Source organism: Oncorhynchus mykiss, chromosome 5 (genome assembly GCF_013265735.2).
Source record: "Oncorhynchus mykiss isolate Arlee chromosome 5, USDA_OmykA_1.1, whole genome shotgun sequence".
NCBI lineage: Eukaryota > Metazoa > Chordata > Actinopteri > Salmoniformes > Salmonidae > Oncorhynchus > Oncorhynchus mykiss.
The window spans coordinates 44,507,753-44,528,351 of record NC_048569.1 but is presented as its reverse complement, the minus strand read 5'-3'; the positions used below and the strand labels follow the sequence as shown (position 1 = coordinate 44,528,351).

Below are 20,599 nucleotides of genomic sequence, written 5' to 3'. Positions count from 1 at the left end.
AGATCTGTCGTTCTGCCCCTGAAAAAGGCAGTTAACCCACTGTTCCTAGGCCATCATTGAAAATAAGAATTTATTCTTAACTGACGTGCCAAGTTAAATAAAGGTAAAATTAAAATAAAATAACCATCATAACCGGTAAAAAAAATAATTACACACACACACACACACACACACACACAATGCATTCGGAAATTATTCAGACCCCTTTACTTTCTCCACATTTTGTTACATTACAGCCTTATTCTAAAATATAGTTTTTTCCCCCTTAATGTACACACAATGCCCTGCAAATTTATATGCAATTAAAAAAAAAGATTACATTTGCATAAGCGTTCAGACCCTTTACTCAGGACTTTTATCCTCTCAAGCTCTGTCAGGTTGGATGGGGAGCGTTGCTGCGCACCTATTTTTCAGTCCCTCCAGAGATGTTTGATCGGGTTTAAGTCTGGGCTCTGACTGGGCCACTCAAGGACACCACTCCTGAGTTGTCTTTGCTGTGTGCTTAGGGTCGTTGTCCTGTTGGAAGGTCATCCTTCTTGGTCAGATAGCCCTTATGCAGCCTGGAGGTGTGTTGGGTCATTGTCCTGTTGAAAAACGAATGATAGTCACGCTAGGCACAAACCAGATTGGATGGCATATTGCTGCAGAGTGCTGTGGTAGCCATGCTGGTTACGTGTGCCTTGAATTCTAAATAAATCAGACTGTCACCAGCAAAGCACCATCACACCACCACCTCCATGCTTCACGGTGGTAACCACAGATGTGCATATCAACCCTTCACCTACTCTACGTCTCACAAAGACACGGCGGTTGGAACCAAAAATCTCAAATTTGGACTCATCAGACAAAAGGTCAGATTTCCACCGGTCTAATGTCCATTGCTCGTGTTTCTTGGCCCAAGCAAGTCTCTTCTTATTGGTGTCCTTTAGTAGTGGTTTCTTTGCAACAATTCGACCATGAAGGTCTGATTCACACAGTCTCAATTGGGCAGTTGATTTATGTTACTTGAACTCTGTGAAGCATTTATTTGGGCTGCAATTTCTGAGGTGCAGTTAACTCTAATGAACCTTTTCTCTGCAGCAGAGGTAACTATGGGTCTTCCTTTCCTGTGGCGGTCCTCATGAGATCCAGTTTCATCATACCGCTTGATGGTTTTTGCAACTGCACTTGAAGAAATTGTAAAAGTTCTTGAAATGTTCCATATTGACTGACCTTCATGTCTTAAAGTAATTCCACTAATTCACTTTTAACAAAGCACACCTGTTAATGTAAATGCATTCCAGGTGACTACCTCAGGAATCTGGTTGAGAGAATGCCAAGCTGTCAAGGCAAAGGGTGGCTACTTTGAAGAATCTCCCATATAACATGTTTTTTGTGTAACACCTTTTTTGTTTTACATTATTCTATATGTGTCATTTCATAGTTTAGATGTCTTCAGTATTATTATACAACGTAGAAAATGTTAAACATTTTGAAAAACCCTTGAACGAGAATGTGAACTTTTGACTGGTTGTGTGTGTGTGTGTGTGTGTACAAAACTTAACACCTTCTTAATATTGACTTGCGGATCCTCCACAAACCTCCACTCACTGTTCTTGGCTTTGTTTCAGAGGAATGCATCTAAAAGAGAATTGGCCTTTATTTGAGTAAATTAATCTGATTCCGTACACCTTTCTAATGACGATTAGGCCAAATAGTTTACCTTCTGTCATTGGTACTAGCTCCACATTTCTGAACTACTTCTCCCACGCAAAAGATGTCCATGCATGTGTGAATATTGACGTGGCTGCTATTTGTGTGTCTGTGAGCGAGCAAGCATGTGTGTTTTGACAGCTGTGGCTATTATTAGTGACAATATTTATGTGCTGTGCTCTCTGTCTCTGTGTTAGATCACGTCTGGTGAGTACATCCAGATGTCCGGTCGAGCTGGCAGGAGAGGGATGGATGAGAGGGGTATCGTCATCTTCATGGTGGATGAGAAGATGAGCCCTGCAATTGGGAAACAGCTGCTTAAGGTACCGACGAAACACAGACTGCACACTGGGGCTTTGAATAACAGCTGTGTGTGTGTGTCATTTTCATACAGAAGGATCATCCTCATAACTTTTCTCCATGTGTGTGTGTACAGAATGTCAATACACACACATGAATGATTGGGGTGCCTGCAGTGTTGGCATTGATCTGATATATTTTATTTTAGGGGTTATAGAACACATCTTAGTATGTACACTATATGAGTCCCAGAACACCTAGTAGTCCAGTTGTAAAACACTTTCAGCACCAGATCAGTTACTCTTGAATCTTGCACTGATCCTAACCCCTGCTGTGATGATCTCACAATGGTTCTCGGGCCAAGACATCTCCCCTAGTGTTTTTAAAACGACGCAGTCCTCCCCTCCACACACTGTCCGGGTGACGTACAGGCTCTATGAATGATTGCACAGAGGGGGGGGAAGAGAGGGCAGGGGTTTACAAGCACAACCGGAGCCAAGAACCCTAATATTCTCCTGAGCCGCAGTAATGGAGTGAGTCGGTCGTTTTGGGGTTCTCTACTGGGTCACAGAGCTACTTCCCGACCCTCGGGTCATTTACACGCGCACACACAGAGCAGAGAGAGACAAGGACAGATGGACATGCCTGTGTAGAAAAACACTTCCCCTAAACTGTAGCTCATTCCTGACCTTCAGGTCATTTGCAAGCACACACTCACTCCGCCTCAGCCAAGCACTTCTCCTAACCTATAGGGAATCCTTAGTCTTGATATAATCAGGGATCTATCAGCTCTTGGTTTGTTTAACTGACTCTCGTATTCAAACCTCAAGTCTTTAGGGAGTCTTAATACAATCAGGGACCCTTGGAGCCTTGGTTTGGTTAACTGGCTTGCAAGCCTGAAACCCCAAAGCGCAAACCTTTCTTTCCATTTAGGTGGTCCTGTATTGTAGAGGTTCTCTCAGGGGAACGGTCTGTCCTCCATCTCTTCCTGGTCCCTTGTGTCGTTGGTCCTGGGTTGAAGCGTCTTAAGGCTTGCACAACACCATCTTTCACAGACGACAAAGGCAGTTAATCTTGGTCTTAACCCGTGTTTTCCTGCTTTCCACTGTCGACTATACACAATCATTTTCAGCCTGATACTTTTTCCACTTAAATTAACTAGGCTATTTTTTTTTAATACAATTCGCAAGTCAGAAAATAACTCGGCTGAGCCCCCTTCTGCTAAAATAAGTGATGCGAATTGAAAAGTAGCCTAGTTAATTCATAAGTTAGAAAATAAGTCTGCGATTTATAGATAGGACAGGTGCCTGTCAGTCACAAAGTGAGCGATGACAGGGAAACACTGATGGTTTGACAGTCTGCTGTCTGTTCCTCCTGGTACCTGGGTGTGTGTGTGTGTTGACGCTGTGGTGGTTGAACTCAAATTTCTTTACACGGAGGGGGAGGGCATGATGCTCCTTCGTCTGTGAGTCGATTTGCACGTCCCATATAATGTGGGAACGATGAGTCGAAATTCACTTATCCTATTTTCTGGCACTTTCATTTATTTTCTTTCGTGTATTTCATGTGCAGCCACCAAGTGCTGGTTGCGTAGGCTATTACTGTACTTGGACGAACAGCAAGCTTGAAAATGGGTAAAACGGTGTCGAACTGACTGAGGTCAATGTCATGTCCTTGCCATTTATAAATCATTCAACGTAGTTTACGTGTCCATGGTATCGCATCGGGACAAGTCAACTAAAGATCTCGTTTTGTATTTTCGATCTGAGGTCCATCAGGACTTGCCAGGCAGTGACGTTAAAGTGAGTGACTTGTCAGTAGCCTACCCAATCGCGTTGGTAAGCGAGCCATTCATTTGGTTACCTAATTTGCATACTGGTAAACTTTTTGGCGATTATCCGCCGATAAATTGTTAGGCTAGTAGAGCAATAGCCTCACTCTGGTCCAAAATATGATAAAAAGAAAATCGATTGAATTGTGTTAAGAAACATTTACTTTTATATGGTATTTTCAAAGATATTGATGTATCGAATTCACTTAATCCGTGTCGGAGTAGTCAACTGCTGCTTTCTGTGTAGCGAAGCTCATGATTAACACCTGCTTCGTTCTTCAAACATACCAGTATTGCAGATAGCTGAGAAAATTCCTCTTGAAAGGAAGCTTGAAGCCTGAAGCCTGGGGAAGTCAGCAGACTCTTAAAACATTTTTTTTTTAAAACAACATTTTCATAACTGACTTACTGCCATTCCCAAAGTTTCACACTATTTGAAATTCTTTCACTAATTTAACTGACTTTGTTCTATCTCTTAACATGTATGGACCCAGAACTTAATTGTACATCTGCTCTGTTTATTTTAGAGACCCATTTTCCCATTAGAGAAAGTGCCCATTGCACAATTGTAATTTTTAAATTTAAATTTTTAAAGTTAGGTAAGGCTATTCTGTTTTAATAAAATGCATAATTTGAAGAACAAACATTGTGGCAATTCATACCTTGCAGTAAAATAGTTTAATTTCAAGAGACGACTGGTTAAATGTAAAAAAAAATATATTTTTTAAGTTTCATGTTCTCTTACTTAAATAGTCCTTATCATACAGGCCTAGACAAATCCAACAAAGCTAACAATACAGTAAATTCATACATTTTCACTATTTGAAATTGTAAACAATAGCACAAAAAATGTGTCCAGTCTGAGGTCAATTCAAAGTATTCAGTCATTTTGCTGTGTATTTCGGATGGTATCAAGGCATTAGAAGGTACCAGAGGCCACCAAAAATATTTTTAGCAAACAATTCTTAAACCCGCTGGGTGGGGGGGGGCTTACTGCCCGGGGGGTCCTGGCGAGCTACTTTATCCATTTGGCTGGCTACTTCATGTGTTTGTGGAATACACTGGCTAACACATGACAGATTAATGACAGGAATGTATTTTAATGAGACATCTGGCTGCTCTGGAGTAGATATCATTTATCTTCTTACTGTACTGTTGTAATCGCTTTCTGGAAACCACAACTGAAGGATCAGTTTTGATTGCGAAAGAAAGATTCTGAGAAACTCCAACTGCTCTTGGCTTCATAGACAAGTGGCCTCAAACATTTCCTTGGATAATGGATAACTTTTCTGTTGTAATGTGATTTCACAATTTGGTACATTTAGTCACTCACCATCAGCTTGTGTTGATTTTAATGGGGCATCCAAACTCCATGTTTCAGTCCCTAACTAGAGGACTTGTCAGAGTAGGACGTGGTGACAATGTTTGACTGATTCAAGGTCTGTTAAGTTTAAACTGTTCCCTGAGTTGCTCGGCTGTCCTTATGGACAGGGTTATCCAAACACTCCATTTCAATTCACTCAATTGATGAAATAATCTGAAATTCCAATGTTCCTCATAGAGAAACATGACTTGGGTCTTTTGTCCCATGCGTTCACTGAGTCACTCGGTTTTCCGTATGACGCGAGTGTGTCTCCTTGAATAATCAGCTGAGTGACCATCGTCCTCTCTCCACTGCTCCGCCTGAGCTACAACATCGTGCTCACCCTGCTGAATACGTTCCATCTGTCTAAACCTAATCTAACCTCTCTCCCGTCTTCTCCTTTCTCCCACCCCAGGGCTCGGCAGACCCTCTGAACAGTGCCTTCCACCTCACCTACAACATGGTTCTCAACTTGCTGCGGGTGGAGGAGATCAACCCGGAGTACATGCTGGAGAAGTCTTTCTACCAGTTTCAGCACTACAGGGCTGTGCCTGGGGTCGTAGAGAGTGAGTACAGAATACAGGCCTACCTACTCCAGTCCTGGATTTGGTTCTCAACCTCTCCATTGGTTGGGAATTCCCCCCCAGCTAGTCGTGCTTTATTCAAGAGAATAGATCAGATTGATTCGGTAGACTGTTCCGCTGATTATGGTTTGGCCAGATATAGTACATGCAAAGCTTTATAAAGACATGTTTTGATGTTGCCTACTTGCTGGTGTATTCTTGATCCTCTTAACTTTAGGAGAGTCATGTTGACTCGAGCCAAATGTGCTTTTTAAAACTTTTTAATTACTCTTACCATTTTAAGTCACGTCTCCCGCCTGTTCTTGACTTTTCCTGAACGCTTCTGTTTTAAAACACCGTCATTGTTTGAATCTTAATATTACAAAAATAATGTGTTACAAGCAGTTTAAAATAACATGTCATTTCTCCCCCTGCCCGTCATTCACAGCGAGTCATTCTCTGGCAGTCAGCTCGAAACTACACCTAAACTATATCCAAACTAATTTCACACATATTTATAACAATAGTTGGCCTAAAAACGAGATTAAATTGACAGTCTGATGGGTGAGAATAGTATCAATTGTCAGTTTGTATGTAAAGAATCTGATTTAGCAGTGCACCTTGGAATTGACAGAGGCAGGTAAACGGAGTGCCAAAAAGTGACCCCTAGTCACACGCAGGTAAGACGTTTTGATGTCTGTATAGTATCAAAAATAACAGATTCTCATTCCAAATCATTCATTCCAGAATCACCGCGATCCATCAAACTTGCGACACACAGTAATTTTAGCGATAGCATACATTTATTAGAATGTCTGTGTATATCATTAATCGGTGTGAGCTGCAATTTTTTTAGCTGCTCGTTCCATACCGTGTGACCGGAATTACCAGAACGGGAATCCCCACTCTATTGATGTGTGTTCCCATTCTAGTAATTCTATTTCTGTGTGTACGACTGCCTTTCCTCTGATGTCGATGTCCACAGAGATGGCGAAGCTGGAAGAGATGTACAACGCCATAGAGATCCCCAACGAGGAGAGTGTGGTGACCTACTATAAGATCCGCCAACAGCTGGCCAAACTGAGCAAGGAGATAGAGGACTTCATCCACAAACCAAAATACTGTCTTCCCTTCCTCCAGCCTGGCAGACTGGTCAAGGTTAAGAGACCCAAATACCACTCATACCACCAACTCAAATATTTACTATGTAGCACAGCCCAAAGACAAAATGTACACCACCATTCTTTAGTCTTCATGTGCTGTTCAAAAGTTTTCAATGTAGTTTTTCTGAGATAAGGAACAATAAGAGCGTTTGTTGTACATACAGACGTGCCTATAATGTTGAACTATTTTCCAGGTCAAAAACGAAGATGCTGACTTTGGGTGGGGCGTGGTTGTTAATTTCTCAAAGAAGTCAAATGTCAAGGTAATTTTGATATGTTGAATGTTATCAGAAAGGATTTGTGAAAACACAACTTTTTTTTTTTTTGGTATTAAAACTAAATACAATGTAGATACACCTTGTGTTATAGCGTGTGTTTTTATAGCGTGTGTTTTGGGGCTCTGTGTTTTTATGCATTTGTTGTCCTTCAGGTTACCCCATAATGCTTGGTTTTGCACCCATGTTGAGGGTATGTGATTGTTTCCCTCCAGGCCATAACGGGTGACGCAGACCCTCTATACGTGGTAGAGGTGCTGGTCCACTGCAGTAAGGAGAGTGTGAAGAACACCGCCACAGAGGCTGCCAAACCCGCTGCCGCTGGGGAGAAGGGGGAAATGCAGGTGGGTACATATGATGGGACGACGTGGCTCCGTCAGAAATGGGGGTGGTTTCTTTTTTTATTTATTTTTTTATTTTTAGTGAACTCAGGCTTTCAACTTACTCTTAAGTTGTAATAGTAGAATGCACAAGGTGCAATTTTGAAATTGGGTATTGTAGACCTTAATTAAGAATTGCAGAGCTATTTATAACTTGTCAAAAATGCCCAGATCTAGCCCATGTCAGCTTTTAGCTATTTTTTATTTTTTTTGCACATAGGTATTGTAATGTTTGAGTCACTCCGACAGCACATTAGACATGGCATGTGCATTAGACATGTGTAGAATTGCAGGAAAAAATCACCCCATGGTGAAATGTATGGAATCGCAGGGGGAGAAAGGTGTGGGATGTTCCCCAATGTTTTAAGGGGAGGAACCAGTGCCCTAGTGCACTACTTTTGACCCTATATGGCCTCACACAGAGTCAAAAGACCTGATGGGTTGCTAATTCAGACATAGCCAATGCAATGATACAATAATACCACTGGATACTATGTACTCCTGGTTTGGTGGTCTGCCGCAGGATGGAATCCAACATTTTGAAGTGGTTCTTTCTAGAATGTGGACCACACACACACACACACACGTCATTTACGGGAGGGGTTACTACACTGTAACTGTCCTTGAGCCTGAAGGAAATCAAACATGGCCAAGTCGTTAATGGTGAAACTGCTGCTGTGCTGTGTCCCAGAGCTTCCCTTTAACTTAAAGCAACAACCACGTAATGGACATGGAGCACATATTTTATTAGCTTGTATGCTATGTTCATTTGTTGTCTTATACAGTATGTTCATGCTCACATTGAAACACCATGAATGGAGTGGTTGGTATCGATGGCCCTCGTGTAAAACATTAATTTATTTTCCTTTGGTTTTGTAACCCTCCATATAATATAAACACCATTTAAACTTTGAGACTTCTCTCAGTTTAGGTTCATATCCAGTCACACACACACACACACACACACACACACACACACACACACACACACTCTGTCTTAGTTTATGTTCAATTGGGCACAGACACATTTTAAAAATCTGATTTCATCTCTCTCTTTCTCCCTCTCATATATCCCATATCCCCCTGGTTCTCTCTGTCTACCCTTCTCACTATATCGGCTGTCTTCTACCCAAATACCACCAGACCTGGGTTCAAATACTGTTTGAATCATTTCAAATACTGTATCTGTGCATGATTGAGCTTGCCTGTTGCAATGGAACCAATAGAGAACTCTCAACTACAACACTCGCCCACCTGGCACTCCAGGCAGGCTAAATCGAATGCTCAAAGTATTTGGAAGACTTCAAATAGTATTTGAACCCAAGTTTGCCAAGTACCATGCTTTAAATATGCTGTGTCTTTTGCTGCCTGTGCACGTTTCCACCATTCTGCACTAGTCCTTTTAGAGTCTGTCTTGTTATTTAGTGCAGTCCTCCTGTCCTAAACTCCTCTGTGAGCCCCGTCTAGATCTGGATGACTTTAGCTGCCTGCCTGTCTCTCGTCTCGTGTTATTCTTCCATATCTCAGAGGAGCCCTTAAACTCTAGCTGAAATACTGTCTGGCACTGCTTTCTGGGCTCACTCCTGTTAAACGCGTTACGATGAATACCTCTGTCAAAGCAAAGCCTCTCTTTCTCTCCCCACTCTCTCCCTCATATCTTCCCCTTCACTGTCAAAGTACGGCAAAGTCCCTCCCTCCCCAAGCTCTTCCAGCTCCTCTGTAGCCTGTGCCGTCGACCTGGCAGTGTGTGGACTGGAGGGATCTGCAGACCAATATCCAGTGGCTTTTCTGGCATTAAAAAGTACAGACTAGGGGATCAAATTTGATTTAAATGGAGAGGTTGACTAGTTGAATCAGGTGTTCTGCAGTTTGTGCCAATATACAGATCCCGTAGACATAGCAGCAGACAGGATTGCGTCTTAGTTCTTTATATGCATTTAAAACCCCATTAGTTAGTGTTCAGGATCTCCTGCCTCAGTCAATGATGATAGCTTTGATGACAGCTACATTGTTTGATACTGAGTAAATGGATGCATATGTGTTTGTGTAGCAACTGCATGCATCAACTAATATACTTATGATTTTGTATTGCTTCTGATCAGGTGGTTCCTGTGATGCTCCACCTCCTGACCTCCATCAGTTCAGTTCGTCTCTACAGCCCCAAAGACCTGCGGCCTTATGACAACAGACAGAGCATGCTCAAATCCATACAGGTGAGAACCCTGTGGTATCAAACTACTTATCGGTATTGTGATACTTGGTCTGGTATCACATCATTAGTAAAATGTTGGTATTGTGACAACCCAACTCTGAAAATAGGTACATTTTCCTTGCAGATTACACCAATATAAAAAAATCTGTGCAAAATGTTTTTCCACTTTTTTTAAGCCCTCACCAGTTTGCATTCCTGGAGGACACAACACCATGAGAAACATTTATCATAAACATTTTTGGTGACTACATCATTCCTAATGTTATTTCATAGTTTTGAAGTCTATGTAGAAAATAGTAAAAAATAAAGAAAAAGGTGTAGGTGTCAAATTTTGACTGGTACTGTAGATAGAATAAATCTATTTGTCAACGGTGATCAAAGGCTTTCTCATGGATCATTCTCTGGTCCTGTCTCCACCACACAGGAGGTGCAGAAGAGGTTCCCGGACGGCGTTCCCCTTCTGGACCCCATCGATGACATGGGCATTAAGGACCCGGGCCTGAAGAAGGTCATCCAGAAGGTGGAGGCATTCGAACACAGGATGTACTCCCACCCCATGCACTCTGACCCCAGCCTGGAGGCCGTCTACTCCCTCTGCGAGAGGAAAGCCCTGGTGAGGATGGGTGGGGTGGTGGTATTTGGGATGGTTGGTTGGTTCATGTCCTGTAGAGCCACACAGCCCACTGTATTGCTGGCGCCATATAATGTTCTGTCAGTAAGTAATGATTGATCGGCTTGTCAGTGGGGCTATGATGAGTATTATGTTTTGTGGATAGGTTGGGGTTCAAGAAACATTGACTTTGCCGAAAAATATTTGAATGATTTTGAACTTAGTTTTTTTCTGTCGACGTTAATCAAAGGTTCTGTACTAAATCCTCCAAGCGCCCACACCCCAAGGTCACTTAAGTAGATTTAGCCTAAATCAGAACAATTGTTTTCAGTCTCTTCCTGTCCGCCTGAGCTGGAAACGGCCATTTACTGACAGAAATAGACATAGGTTGTGGTGATGTACAATATCTGATGGAAATGAGATCGCTCTCATTCATTCATCTAATTTTGGCAGCACATTCAGCACCAACCGACTGTGCCTCTTTTAATTGGCTAGCTCTAAAATGCCAAGAAGGGAGATATTTATGAAATGAGGAATAAAGTTAATATTTGTGTTTCCAAGTACCTGTGAGAGGATGCGTGTTGAAGAAGCACTATGGAGAAATTGCTCCGCTATTTCCTGTTTGCAAAAATTAAGGATTTTCGTCATTTCAGTTTGTGACAACCAAGTATAGTGTATAGAATCGTCTAAACCGCTGTGAAATATAATTTTCATAACCAGAAATATTGTATTTTCACATGTTTGAAGCTGATTAAAAGAGTAAAAGACACAAAAACATAACTTAAGAATGGGAATCATAGAAATGGCACACCATAGAACAGATCTACTGCTTCTTAGACTTGTTTCAATGAGTGACAGATTTATAACGCCTTTCTATGCGAATTTGGTTGGGAAGCCCAAAAAGTTACATGTTCTAGCTTTAAAGGAAAAATGTATTCAAAACCACCCATTCCTGTAATTTACAGTGTTAAATAACACGTGACATTTTGTTGTTGTGAACAAATGTTTCCTTTTGTCATAATGTTGGTAGCAACATGTGGAAATCTGTTGCAGCTCAAGGCGACTACAAAACCCATGTAATGCTGTCTATGGGCTTGCTGGGTAGCTACATACAATAATACAAGTACAGTTCAGCATGTGAAGTAGGTAGTTGGCTGTAAAATTGCCTAAACAAACTGCACTATCAATTTAGGAGTCTACAATCTCACCATGTTCAATCTGCAGATTGATGTGCCTCGCAGAGTTGAAGTCTGATGTTCACAGCGGCAATGCAAAGGCTCCATGCAATGCACCCTGAACCGAAGAGTTAGACAAATAGGAGAAGTGTGTTGGGCCCTCATTCCAAAGACAACCTCCCGCGTTATGACATCGGCCAGTATTGAAATCTGACATGTAATGATAGACATTTTCACGATCCAAAAGTCGTATTCCTATAAACTTCCAGTGTAGTGAGAGCGACTTTATCAGTGCTACGTAATACCAGACGGATTTCTGCCTGCTTGAACGGCAATTACTCAGATACACATGAAATGACCCTGGAATCGATCGAACATCGCTCAGAGATGCACACAAGCAATATAGCATTCAAAATGGGTGAATCTTTCCTTTTAAGTCCCGAGCTGTACTGTGGTGGGTTGGTTATTTATATTTTCCATTCCCTGCTCCAACAACTGGCCTAGGTCATGACCTCTGTTATCTCTGTGTGTGGGATGTATTACATGTCTGCACATGGGAAGGGATAAAGCCCTGTAAACCAGATTACACACACACACAGACACACTGTGTTTGATTAGGCATGACGTGAGATTTACACCTGCTCGAACAAGATCTCCAATCCTCTGCCTGGCCTCTGGGATTGGACCACCGCACGACCGATCGGCCTGCTACAGAAGGATAGACTCATACAGACGTGCACTTTCACTAGTAACACAAAGCTGGTTCCATTCTGGGTGGTTTTTCTGGGTTGACTTGGGCTTGAATAAAATTCCTAGGCGTAACCTTACACTAGGGATGTGCAATGGTTATTCGAATATCCGAACGGACGATTAGTATTGGAAACTTGTGAGTTCATTTTTACACCCCCCTCCAAAAAATGAAATGCCTGTTTTACACAGGCTTTTTCAAAATGTTATAAAAATATCCATTTGACTTTGTTACATACTACAAGGATATACCATGACATTTCAATTGAATTAAACAACATACATTTCAATGTAGGTTTTATGACGTGTGACCCAGAGAAAGACTAATAGCCGACCGACCGGTGGCCTTCACGTGTGTAGCTTGTTGTTTATGTGTATGGGTCCTGTCTGGCTCGGTTGGTAGAGCATATGGCGCTTGCAACACCATGGCTGTGGGTTCGACTCCCATGGGGGAACCAGTATATTGTGGGGGGGGGATATGAAAATGTATGCATTAACTGCTGTAAGACTGTTTTCACATACGGGCCTCTTTATAAGAACTGATCTCAGTCCTCTTTAAAGTGAACTCTTGAGGTAAAAGTTCTCTTTGTAGACACACTGCCCTTGCCTTTGAATGAGGACTCAGTTCACTTCACCTACTTTGTGGTCCGAGTCCTCTTTGCATTCACATTACTATGTTTAGGAGGAACCAATATATTTTACCAACATTCCCTCAGAATGCACTCTGCCATTCCATCAGAATGTGTTATTGGACAGCTAGATATGCCCACTTACAGTTGGAAGCTGATAGATTGCATTTAGTTAAAATATTATACATAATTGTCATCAGAAGATATTAATATTTAAAATGAATGGTAACTGAATAAATAACAGAATAACTGCAGATTAATTAATGCTGTACACCCAATGTAAGCTACTGCCCCTAAAATTGATTTTGTACCCTATGTTGTAATTCTCGCCAAATATGTTGTCTTCGCACACTATTCAAACCCCACAATTGAATGAACAACTTATGATGCTCTCTTAGCCTATAGATCACATATTGCAAACAAATAATCTGAACCCAAAACTTTCTTTCTGTGCATCCTTGACAATCGCTAATCAATATCCAAAGCTTTTTTCCCCATGTACCTGCTCATCTTCTCATTTATGGCACCAATGGCGTTATGGCAGTGGACACAGTTGCAGTAGTCCAGTGTGCGGTGCGGGAATAAGGACAAGTGAACCTGGGGAGCTTTGTGTTCACATTGTCCTTAAAAAAGGGAACCGTACCACGGAATTCAAGCAGGTCCCTCAAACTGAACTCGGACCACCTCTCGATTGGTCTCAGTTCGCTTCGGGACACTTTTGAGGGGTCTGAGTTCCTTTTGGAGTGTTCACACTTCACAAAAATTGTCTGTAAGGGACGTAGTGTGAACACCCTGAATCTTTTTTGAATAAAAGCATCTGCTAAATGACAAATTAAATGTTGGTTAATCAAAGCTGCAATGCTCCGGTTAAAAACGTACATTGAAAAAAACATGTAGGCCTATTTCGAATATCCAGATTTTTCAAACATCCGTACCTGACGCCCACTTTTACTTTACTAAGTGATATCACTCGGCGCCCACATCTCGTAACCTGTATACTCCACAACACGTGAAAAAAAAACATCTGTGCCGACTGAGGTTGCCTAATACTGGTGTCTAGTTGCCCCGTGTTGTCAGTCAGACTCTCCCTGCAGCATGATATAATGGTGATGGGTGAGCGTGTAATTGGATAATGGTTTTAAGCAGGGACTGTTGGGCACTGTGTGTGGCGGAGAGGAAAACAGCTGCCTGTAACCGACGGAGACAGTTAACCAACACTGCATCGGCTGTCAGTCTTGGCTATGGCTGAGCTCTGATTGGATTGAATGCCACAGTTTGCAGCTTCAGTCATGCACAACAAATCTTCATCTGGACTCTCGAAACATCACAATATGGCCTTATGATATGCATAATATTGTACATTTTAAATGGATTGTTCAGCCTAATGACACATGTACATATTTGTTTCCTTGAAAGCGGTCTATTGTCTGGTTGTTAGCACTGAGATCAGTCATATTTTCTGGTTCCTTACTAGGGCGCAATGGGTTTTAAGTGTCATGTTATCCTGTGTCTGTATGTCAGATTGCGGGGGATATCAAAGGGGCCAAGCGGGAGCTGAAGAAGGCTCGAACCGTGCTGCAGATGGACGAGCTCAAGTGCAGGAAGCGCGTCCTGAGGCGTCTCGGGTTTGCCACTTCCTCGGATGTCATCGAAATGAAGGGCCGAGTGGCCTGTGAGATCAGCAGGTAAGGAAAAGAAAAGCCACCGGTAACACTTCACCCAAACAGGGCCTTATAAAATTGGTTTTATTTTTGTTGCCTCTTTCTCTTGTTTTTGCTCTCAATAGTTTTTTTTATTTAGAAAAATTCCACAACAATGCTTAAAACACACCAAGAGACTACTTTTCAGGTCTGGGAAAAATATCCGAATTTTGTGGGTGTAGTTACACTTTAATTCAAGTGTGCACCAGGTAGGGGCCCATGGTTTCGTTAGCGATGTGATTGCAGAGTTTGCAAAGCAAATGGTCACTTGACTAATGCAAATAATCATATCATTCTGCCAGGTGCATAGGCTACTTTGTAGTTAACATTTAATTGAGGATGTTTTTGGGAAAGCCTTTCCATCTCTACCAGGTGGTTATAGTTAGCATAATTGCTAACAGTTACGCAGTGTAGACATGCGCACCGCACACACACACTGGGGCATTCTTGTCGTGTGTCAAAGTTGCAGGAAACTAAATCACTGATGCATTTTTAGTGTCTTATAACTTAGAACATTAATTTGCCCAGTTCAATATATATTTTGAATATTGTTTAATTCAATTATGTCTGGATTCTGTGGTTTAGAAATTACAGCACTTCCTGTACATTTTAGGAGACCAAAAGTATTGGGACAAATTTATTTGTGTAAAGTAGTCAAAAGTGTAGAATTTGGTCCCATATTCCTAGCACACAATGACTACATCAAGCTTTTGACTCAACACATTTGTTGGATGCGTTTGCTCTTAGTTTTGGTTGTTTCGGATAATGTTGTGCCCAATATAAATAAATAAAGTATTGTCACTTTGGAGTCACTTTTATTGTAAATAAGAATATAATATGTTTCTACTCAATAATACCTTTAATGTGGACGCTACCATGATTCCGGATAATCCCGAATGAGTCGTGAATAATAATGAGTGAGAAAGTTAGATGCAGAAATATCATATTGGGGCTCACTATTCCCAAATGTATTCTCAAACATTTTCTCTGTTGAACCTTTTGCATTGAACTGACTTGCAGGATTGTTGCTGACACTCCGATGTTCAGATGAAGTGAATTAAATAGTCTTTTCTGCACACCACCTTGGCGTTCAAACGACTGTTTTTGCCATGTAATGTTATTTAAAACAAAAGCAGACAACCTCGTAGTAGAGTTACCTTGTCGACTTGTTGGTGTGTGTTCTATGGGGATGTCCTTGTCCCATCACGCTCCAACGACTCCTGTAGCGGGCCGGGCGTATGTACGCTGACACGGTCTCCAGGTGTACAGTGTTTTCCCGGCTGGCTACTGGGTTAAGTGGGCATTGTGTCAAGAAGCAGTGCGGCTTGGCTGGGTCGTGTTTCTGAGGATGCACGGCTCTCAACCTTCACCTCTCCCGAGTCCGTACGGGAGTTGCAGCGATGGGACAAGACTGTAACTACCAATTTGATACCATAAAATTTTGGGTGAATAAAGGGATATAAAAAAGGCCTAAATATTAGTAAAACGAAAATAATTGTTTTTAATTTGAAGATGGTAATTTTTCCGTGCTGGAACGAGATTGAGGGAGAGACTTGTTCTGGTCCACGTTAATTTTGCTGGCCATCTAATAATTTGGTCAGGTAAAAATGTATTTCAACTAATATTTCACAATCTGACATAATGGTTAGCAACGTTTTAGGCTTTAAATTAATGGTTTTCGGTCAATTTGTAAGCATTACTGAACGAAGAGCTGTTTGGGAGCCAAATTAACGTCTCCTTTAGGTGAATGAAGCCAAATTATTCGGCTCACAGAAGAGACTCGGAATGCCCATTACTACGCAAGAGCTCCAAGGGGACAATGGCATCCTAAAAGCGTCTGACTAGTAACCAAAATGTTGCAAGTTTGAATCCCCGAGCTGACATGGTTCAAATGTCGTTCTGCCCCTGAACAAGGCAGTTCACCCACTGTTCCTAGGCCTTCATTAAAAATAAGAATTTGTTCTTAACTGACTTGCCTGACTTGCCTAGTTAAATATATACAATTTTCCTAGGGAGGACTGGACTTGGCAGTTTAATACACATAAAAATTAAATGATGGTCATGACTTTCTTACATGAAATTTGACGTTAACTTGGCCCCAGACAATCCATCTGCGATCTGCTTAAGTTTCTCATGGGATTCTTTTGTGTTGTTGCTTTAACCCCTGGCTGCTGATGACTGAGATGGTGTTCAGCTGTTCTTAGAACAGTTATCTGTATCGACGTGCTATTAAAAAACACTGACTGGTCTGAGACCTGTTTTTGATCCAGTGCTGATGAGCTTCTACTGACTGAGATGGTGTTCAACGGCCTGTTCAACGATCTGTCTGCAGAACAGGTTACCGCTCTACTCAGCGTCTTCATCTTCCAGGAGAACGTAAGTCGCACACACACCTTTTTCCTGTGCAATCCGTTAAAACATACTTTTGGCCAGATAAGCAGCCATCTTCTTTCCCCACACTCTACAACTTCAAATGCTGTCACGACATTTCTTACACCCTTTCACTAAAAGCACTTTGACCTATTACTTCAAGTCTGATAGTAGTCTAATGTCCCCCCATATCTTGAATGTTTAAATTCATCAAGTCCTCAGTACATCCTCTTGATGCTTCCCTTCAAAACAAGGAATTCCTGTGTCAAATGTTTGAAAACTTTGCCTTGGCTTCCTTGATTATTGACCTCCGCAATAACAAAGTCCACTCTTTTTAAACTCCATCGTACAGGCAGGTGGTCACTCTGCTAAACAGTTTCTCTGGCATGTTTCTCCCCTCTGAGTGTTCATTGTTTTCTGTAAGCAGGGCGCCACAGCGCCACAGCCTCTTCACTGCTGGTCCCAGTATGGCAGCCCTCAGGAAGGGTGTGTCCCAGCTTAGTGGTGGGGTGTGAAATGCTGCTCTTTCTAGCTCCGTGTGTTTTGTGTGTATCATCGTGTAATGACAGTACAGGTGTATTCTTGAGCAAAGGTCTAGTGCCGTGTGCGCATCATCATGTCAGCACTACATTTAAGGGTCTAGCTCTGTGTTTGTGTATTGTCATGTCTACTGGCTTATACTGCAATTTTAGATTTAGGCTTCTATATGTGTCATCTCTACTGCCTGCAAGTCTTGCGCTCTCTCTCGCTCTATTGCGCTCTCTGTTGTCTGTTAGCAGATCAGCTCTGTGACATTCACATGCAGCTGTCGTCCAGTGTCCTGTCGCCCCGCATAAAGGCTTTAGTGTGCTGTATGATATTTATGCAGCTGCTCCCTCTTCTCTGTGTGGAGGGAGAGCTTCCACCTGCTGCTGCTGGAGAGGCTGATGAGGGCTGTGGCAGGCAGAGAAGATCTCATGACAGGCTAAAAACATCAGGGGTTAATGGGGCGTCACCCAGGGCACTGAGCCAGAGCTTCAATAGGCTTGGGAGTAGGGCACAGAGAGGGAGCTGGGGGGGGGGGGGGGGGGGGGGGCCTGAGGCACTGCCATGGGAGAGTGGGAAATGGGATCAAGATAGTCACACCAATTATTATTTCCCACGAACAAGTGGGAATCTTTATAAAGACAATTTGGGGACAATTGGGGTAACGGTCTTGTATCCCCCCTCATCTGCAGAAGGTAGACTTTAACTTCACCACTGACCTTTAAAGGTCCAATGCAGCAGTTTTCAATATCAAATCAATTTTGAGTAATTAATTACCTTACTGAGTTTTCAACCATTTTAATTGAAAACAAAAATAGCTTCTTAGCAAACAGCAATTTCTCAAGCAAGAATTTTGAGACTGTGAGTGGTCTGAGTGGGGAGGGGAAAACTGAAAATGATCTGTTATTGGCAGAGAGATTTCCTATTGGTCTATTAAAGGAAAATTTCACCCCAAAACGATATTTTGGTATTTGTTTCATTAGTCCATTGTTGATGTAGTCCCAAAATGTTTTGCATGTCAGAAATCTAGTTTTCAAAAATATACTTTTTGGGTGGAGTTTCCCTTGGAACTAATTGAACTTTCTTATTAGTCGTAACTAATTTACCACAGCCCTTACACTAAAAGGACATGATCATCATTTTCACAGTATTATTCCAACCTCATGGTGTGCATATATACAGTACCAGTCAAAAGTTGACACACTTACGCATTCAAGGGTTTTTCTTCATTTTTCTTATTTTCTACATTGTAGAATAACACATGAAATCATGTAGTAACCAAAAAAGTGTTAAACAAATCAGAGTATATTTTTATATATGATGTTCTTCAAAGTCAAATCAAATTTAATTAGTCACATGTGCCGAATACAACGGGTGTAGTAGACCTTACAGTGAAATGCTTACTTACGAGCCCCTAACCAACAATGCAGTTAAAAAAAAAATACAGATACGAATAATAGATAAAAGTAACAAGTAATTAAAAAGCACCAGTGAGAGAACAATAGCAAGACTATATACAAGGGGGGTACCGATAGAGTCAATGTGTGGGGGCACAGGTTATTTGAGGTGGTATGTACATGTAGGTAGAGGTATTAAAGTGACTATGCATAGATGACAGCAGAGAGTGGCAGTGGTGTAAGGGGGAACTGCAAATAGTCTGGGTAGCCATTTGACTAGACGTTCAGGAGTCTTATGGCTTGGAGGTAGAAGCTGTTTCAAAGCCTCTGGGACCTAGCCGTGGCGCTCCGTCAGGAAGTCCAGGATCCAGTTGCAGAGGGAGGCGTTTAGTCCCAGGGTCCTTGGCTTATCGATGAGCTTTGAGGGTACTAGGGTGTTGAACGCTGAGCTGTAGTAAATTAATATTCTTACATAGGTGTTCCTTTTGTCCAGGTGGGAAAGGGTGGCGTGGAGTGCAATGGAGATTGCATGATCTGTTGGGGCAGTATGCAAATTGGAGTGGGTCTAGGGTTTCTGGTATGATGGTGTTGTGAGGCATGACCAGCCTTTCAAAGTGCTTCATGGCTACAGACGTGAGTGCTATGGGTCGGTAGTCGTTTGGGCAGGTTACCTTAGTGTTCTTGGGCACAGGGATTATGGTGGTCTGCTTAAAACATGTTGGTATTACAGACTCGGAGAGGTTGAAAATGTCAGTGAAGACACTGGCCAGTTAGTCAGCGCATGCTCGCAGTACACGTCCTGGTAATCCGTCTGGCCCTGTGGTCTTGTGAATGTTGACCTGTTTAAAGGTATAACTCGCATCGGCTGCGGAGAGCGTGATCACGGTCTTCTGGAACAGCTGGTGCTCTCATGCATGTTTGTTACTTGCCTCGACGCAGTTTAGCTCATCTGGCAGGCTCATGTCACTGGGCAGCTCTCGGCTGTGCTTCCCCTTGTAGTTTGCAAGCCCTGCCACATCCGAGTTTCAGAGCCGGTGTAGTGCGACTCGATCTTAGTCCTGTATTGACACTTTGCCTTTTTGATGGTTCGTCGGAGGGCATGGTGGGATTTCTTATACGCTTCCGGGTTAGAGTCCCGCCCCTTGAAAGCGGCAGCTCTAGCCTTCAGCTCAGTGAGGATACTGCATGTAATCCATGGCTTGTAGTTGGGGTATGTACGGTCACTGTGGGGACGACGTCATCGACATACTTATTGTTGTAGCCATTGACTGATGTGGTGTACTCAATGCCATCGGAGGAATCCCGGCACATATTCCAGTCTGTGCTAGCAAAACAGTCCTGTAGCTTAGCATCTGCTTCATCCGACCACTTTATTGATCTAGTCACGAGTGCTTCCTGCTTTAATCTTTGCTTGTCAGCAGGAATCAGGAGGATAGAATTATGGTCAGATTTGCCAAATGGAGGGCGAGGGAGAGCTTTGTATGCATCTGTGTATGTGGAGTATTGATGGTCCAGAGTTCTTTTCCCTCTGGTTGCACATTTAACATGCTGATAGAAATTTGCTAAGACTGATTCAAGTTTCCCTGCATTAAAGTCCCCGGCTACTAGGAGCGCCGCCTCTGGGTGAACGTTTTATTGTTTGCTTATGGTGTAATACAGCTCATTCA

General features: G+C 42.3%; 1 protein-coding gene across 2 annotated transcripts in view; it reads left to right on the top strand.

The window, feature by feature from the left end:
* LOC110523912 (exosome RNA helicase MTR4) overlaps positions 1 to 20,599 on the top strand; it is a 51,032-nt gene that overhangs the window by 23,431 nt on the left and 7,002 nt on the right. For both annotated transcript variants that reach the window (XM_036977633.1, XM_021603057.2), the window contains 9 exons: positions 1,890 to 2,015; positions 5,602 to 5,752; positions 6,735 to 6,907; positions 7,107 to 7,175; positions 7,403 to 7,531; positions 9,670 to 9,780; positions 10,204 to 10,392; positions 14,462 to 14,625; positions 16,911 to 17,016. In XM_036977633.1, the coding sequence (XP_036833528.1) occupies positions 1,890 to 2,015; positions 5,602 to 5,752; positions 6,735 to 6,907; positions 7,107 to 7,175; positions 7,403 to 7,531; positions 9,670 to 9,780; positions 10,204 to 10,392; positions 14,462 to 14,625; positions 16,911 to 17,016 (1,218 nt within the window). The remainder of the gene's footprint in view (positions 1 to 1,889; positions 2,016 to 5,601; positions 5,753 to 6,734; positions 6,908 to 7,106; positions 7,176 to 7,402; positions 7,532 to 9,669; positions 9,781 to 10,203; positions 10,393 to 14,461; positions 14,626 to 16,910; positions 17,017 to 20,599) is intronic.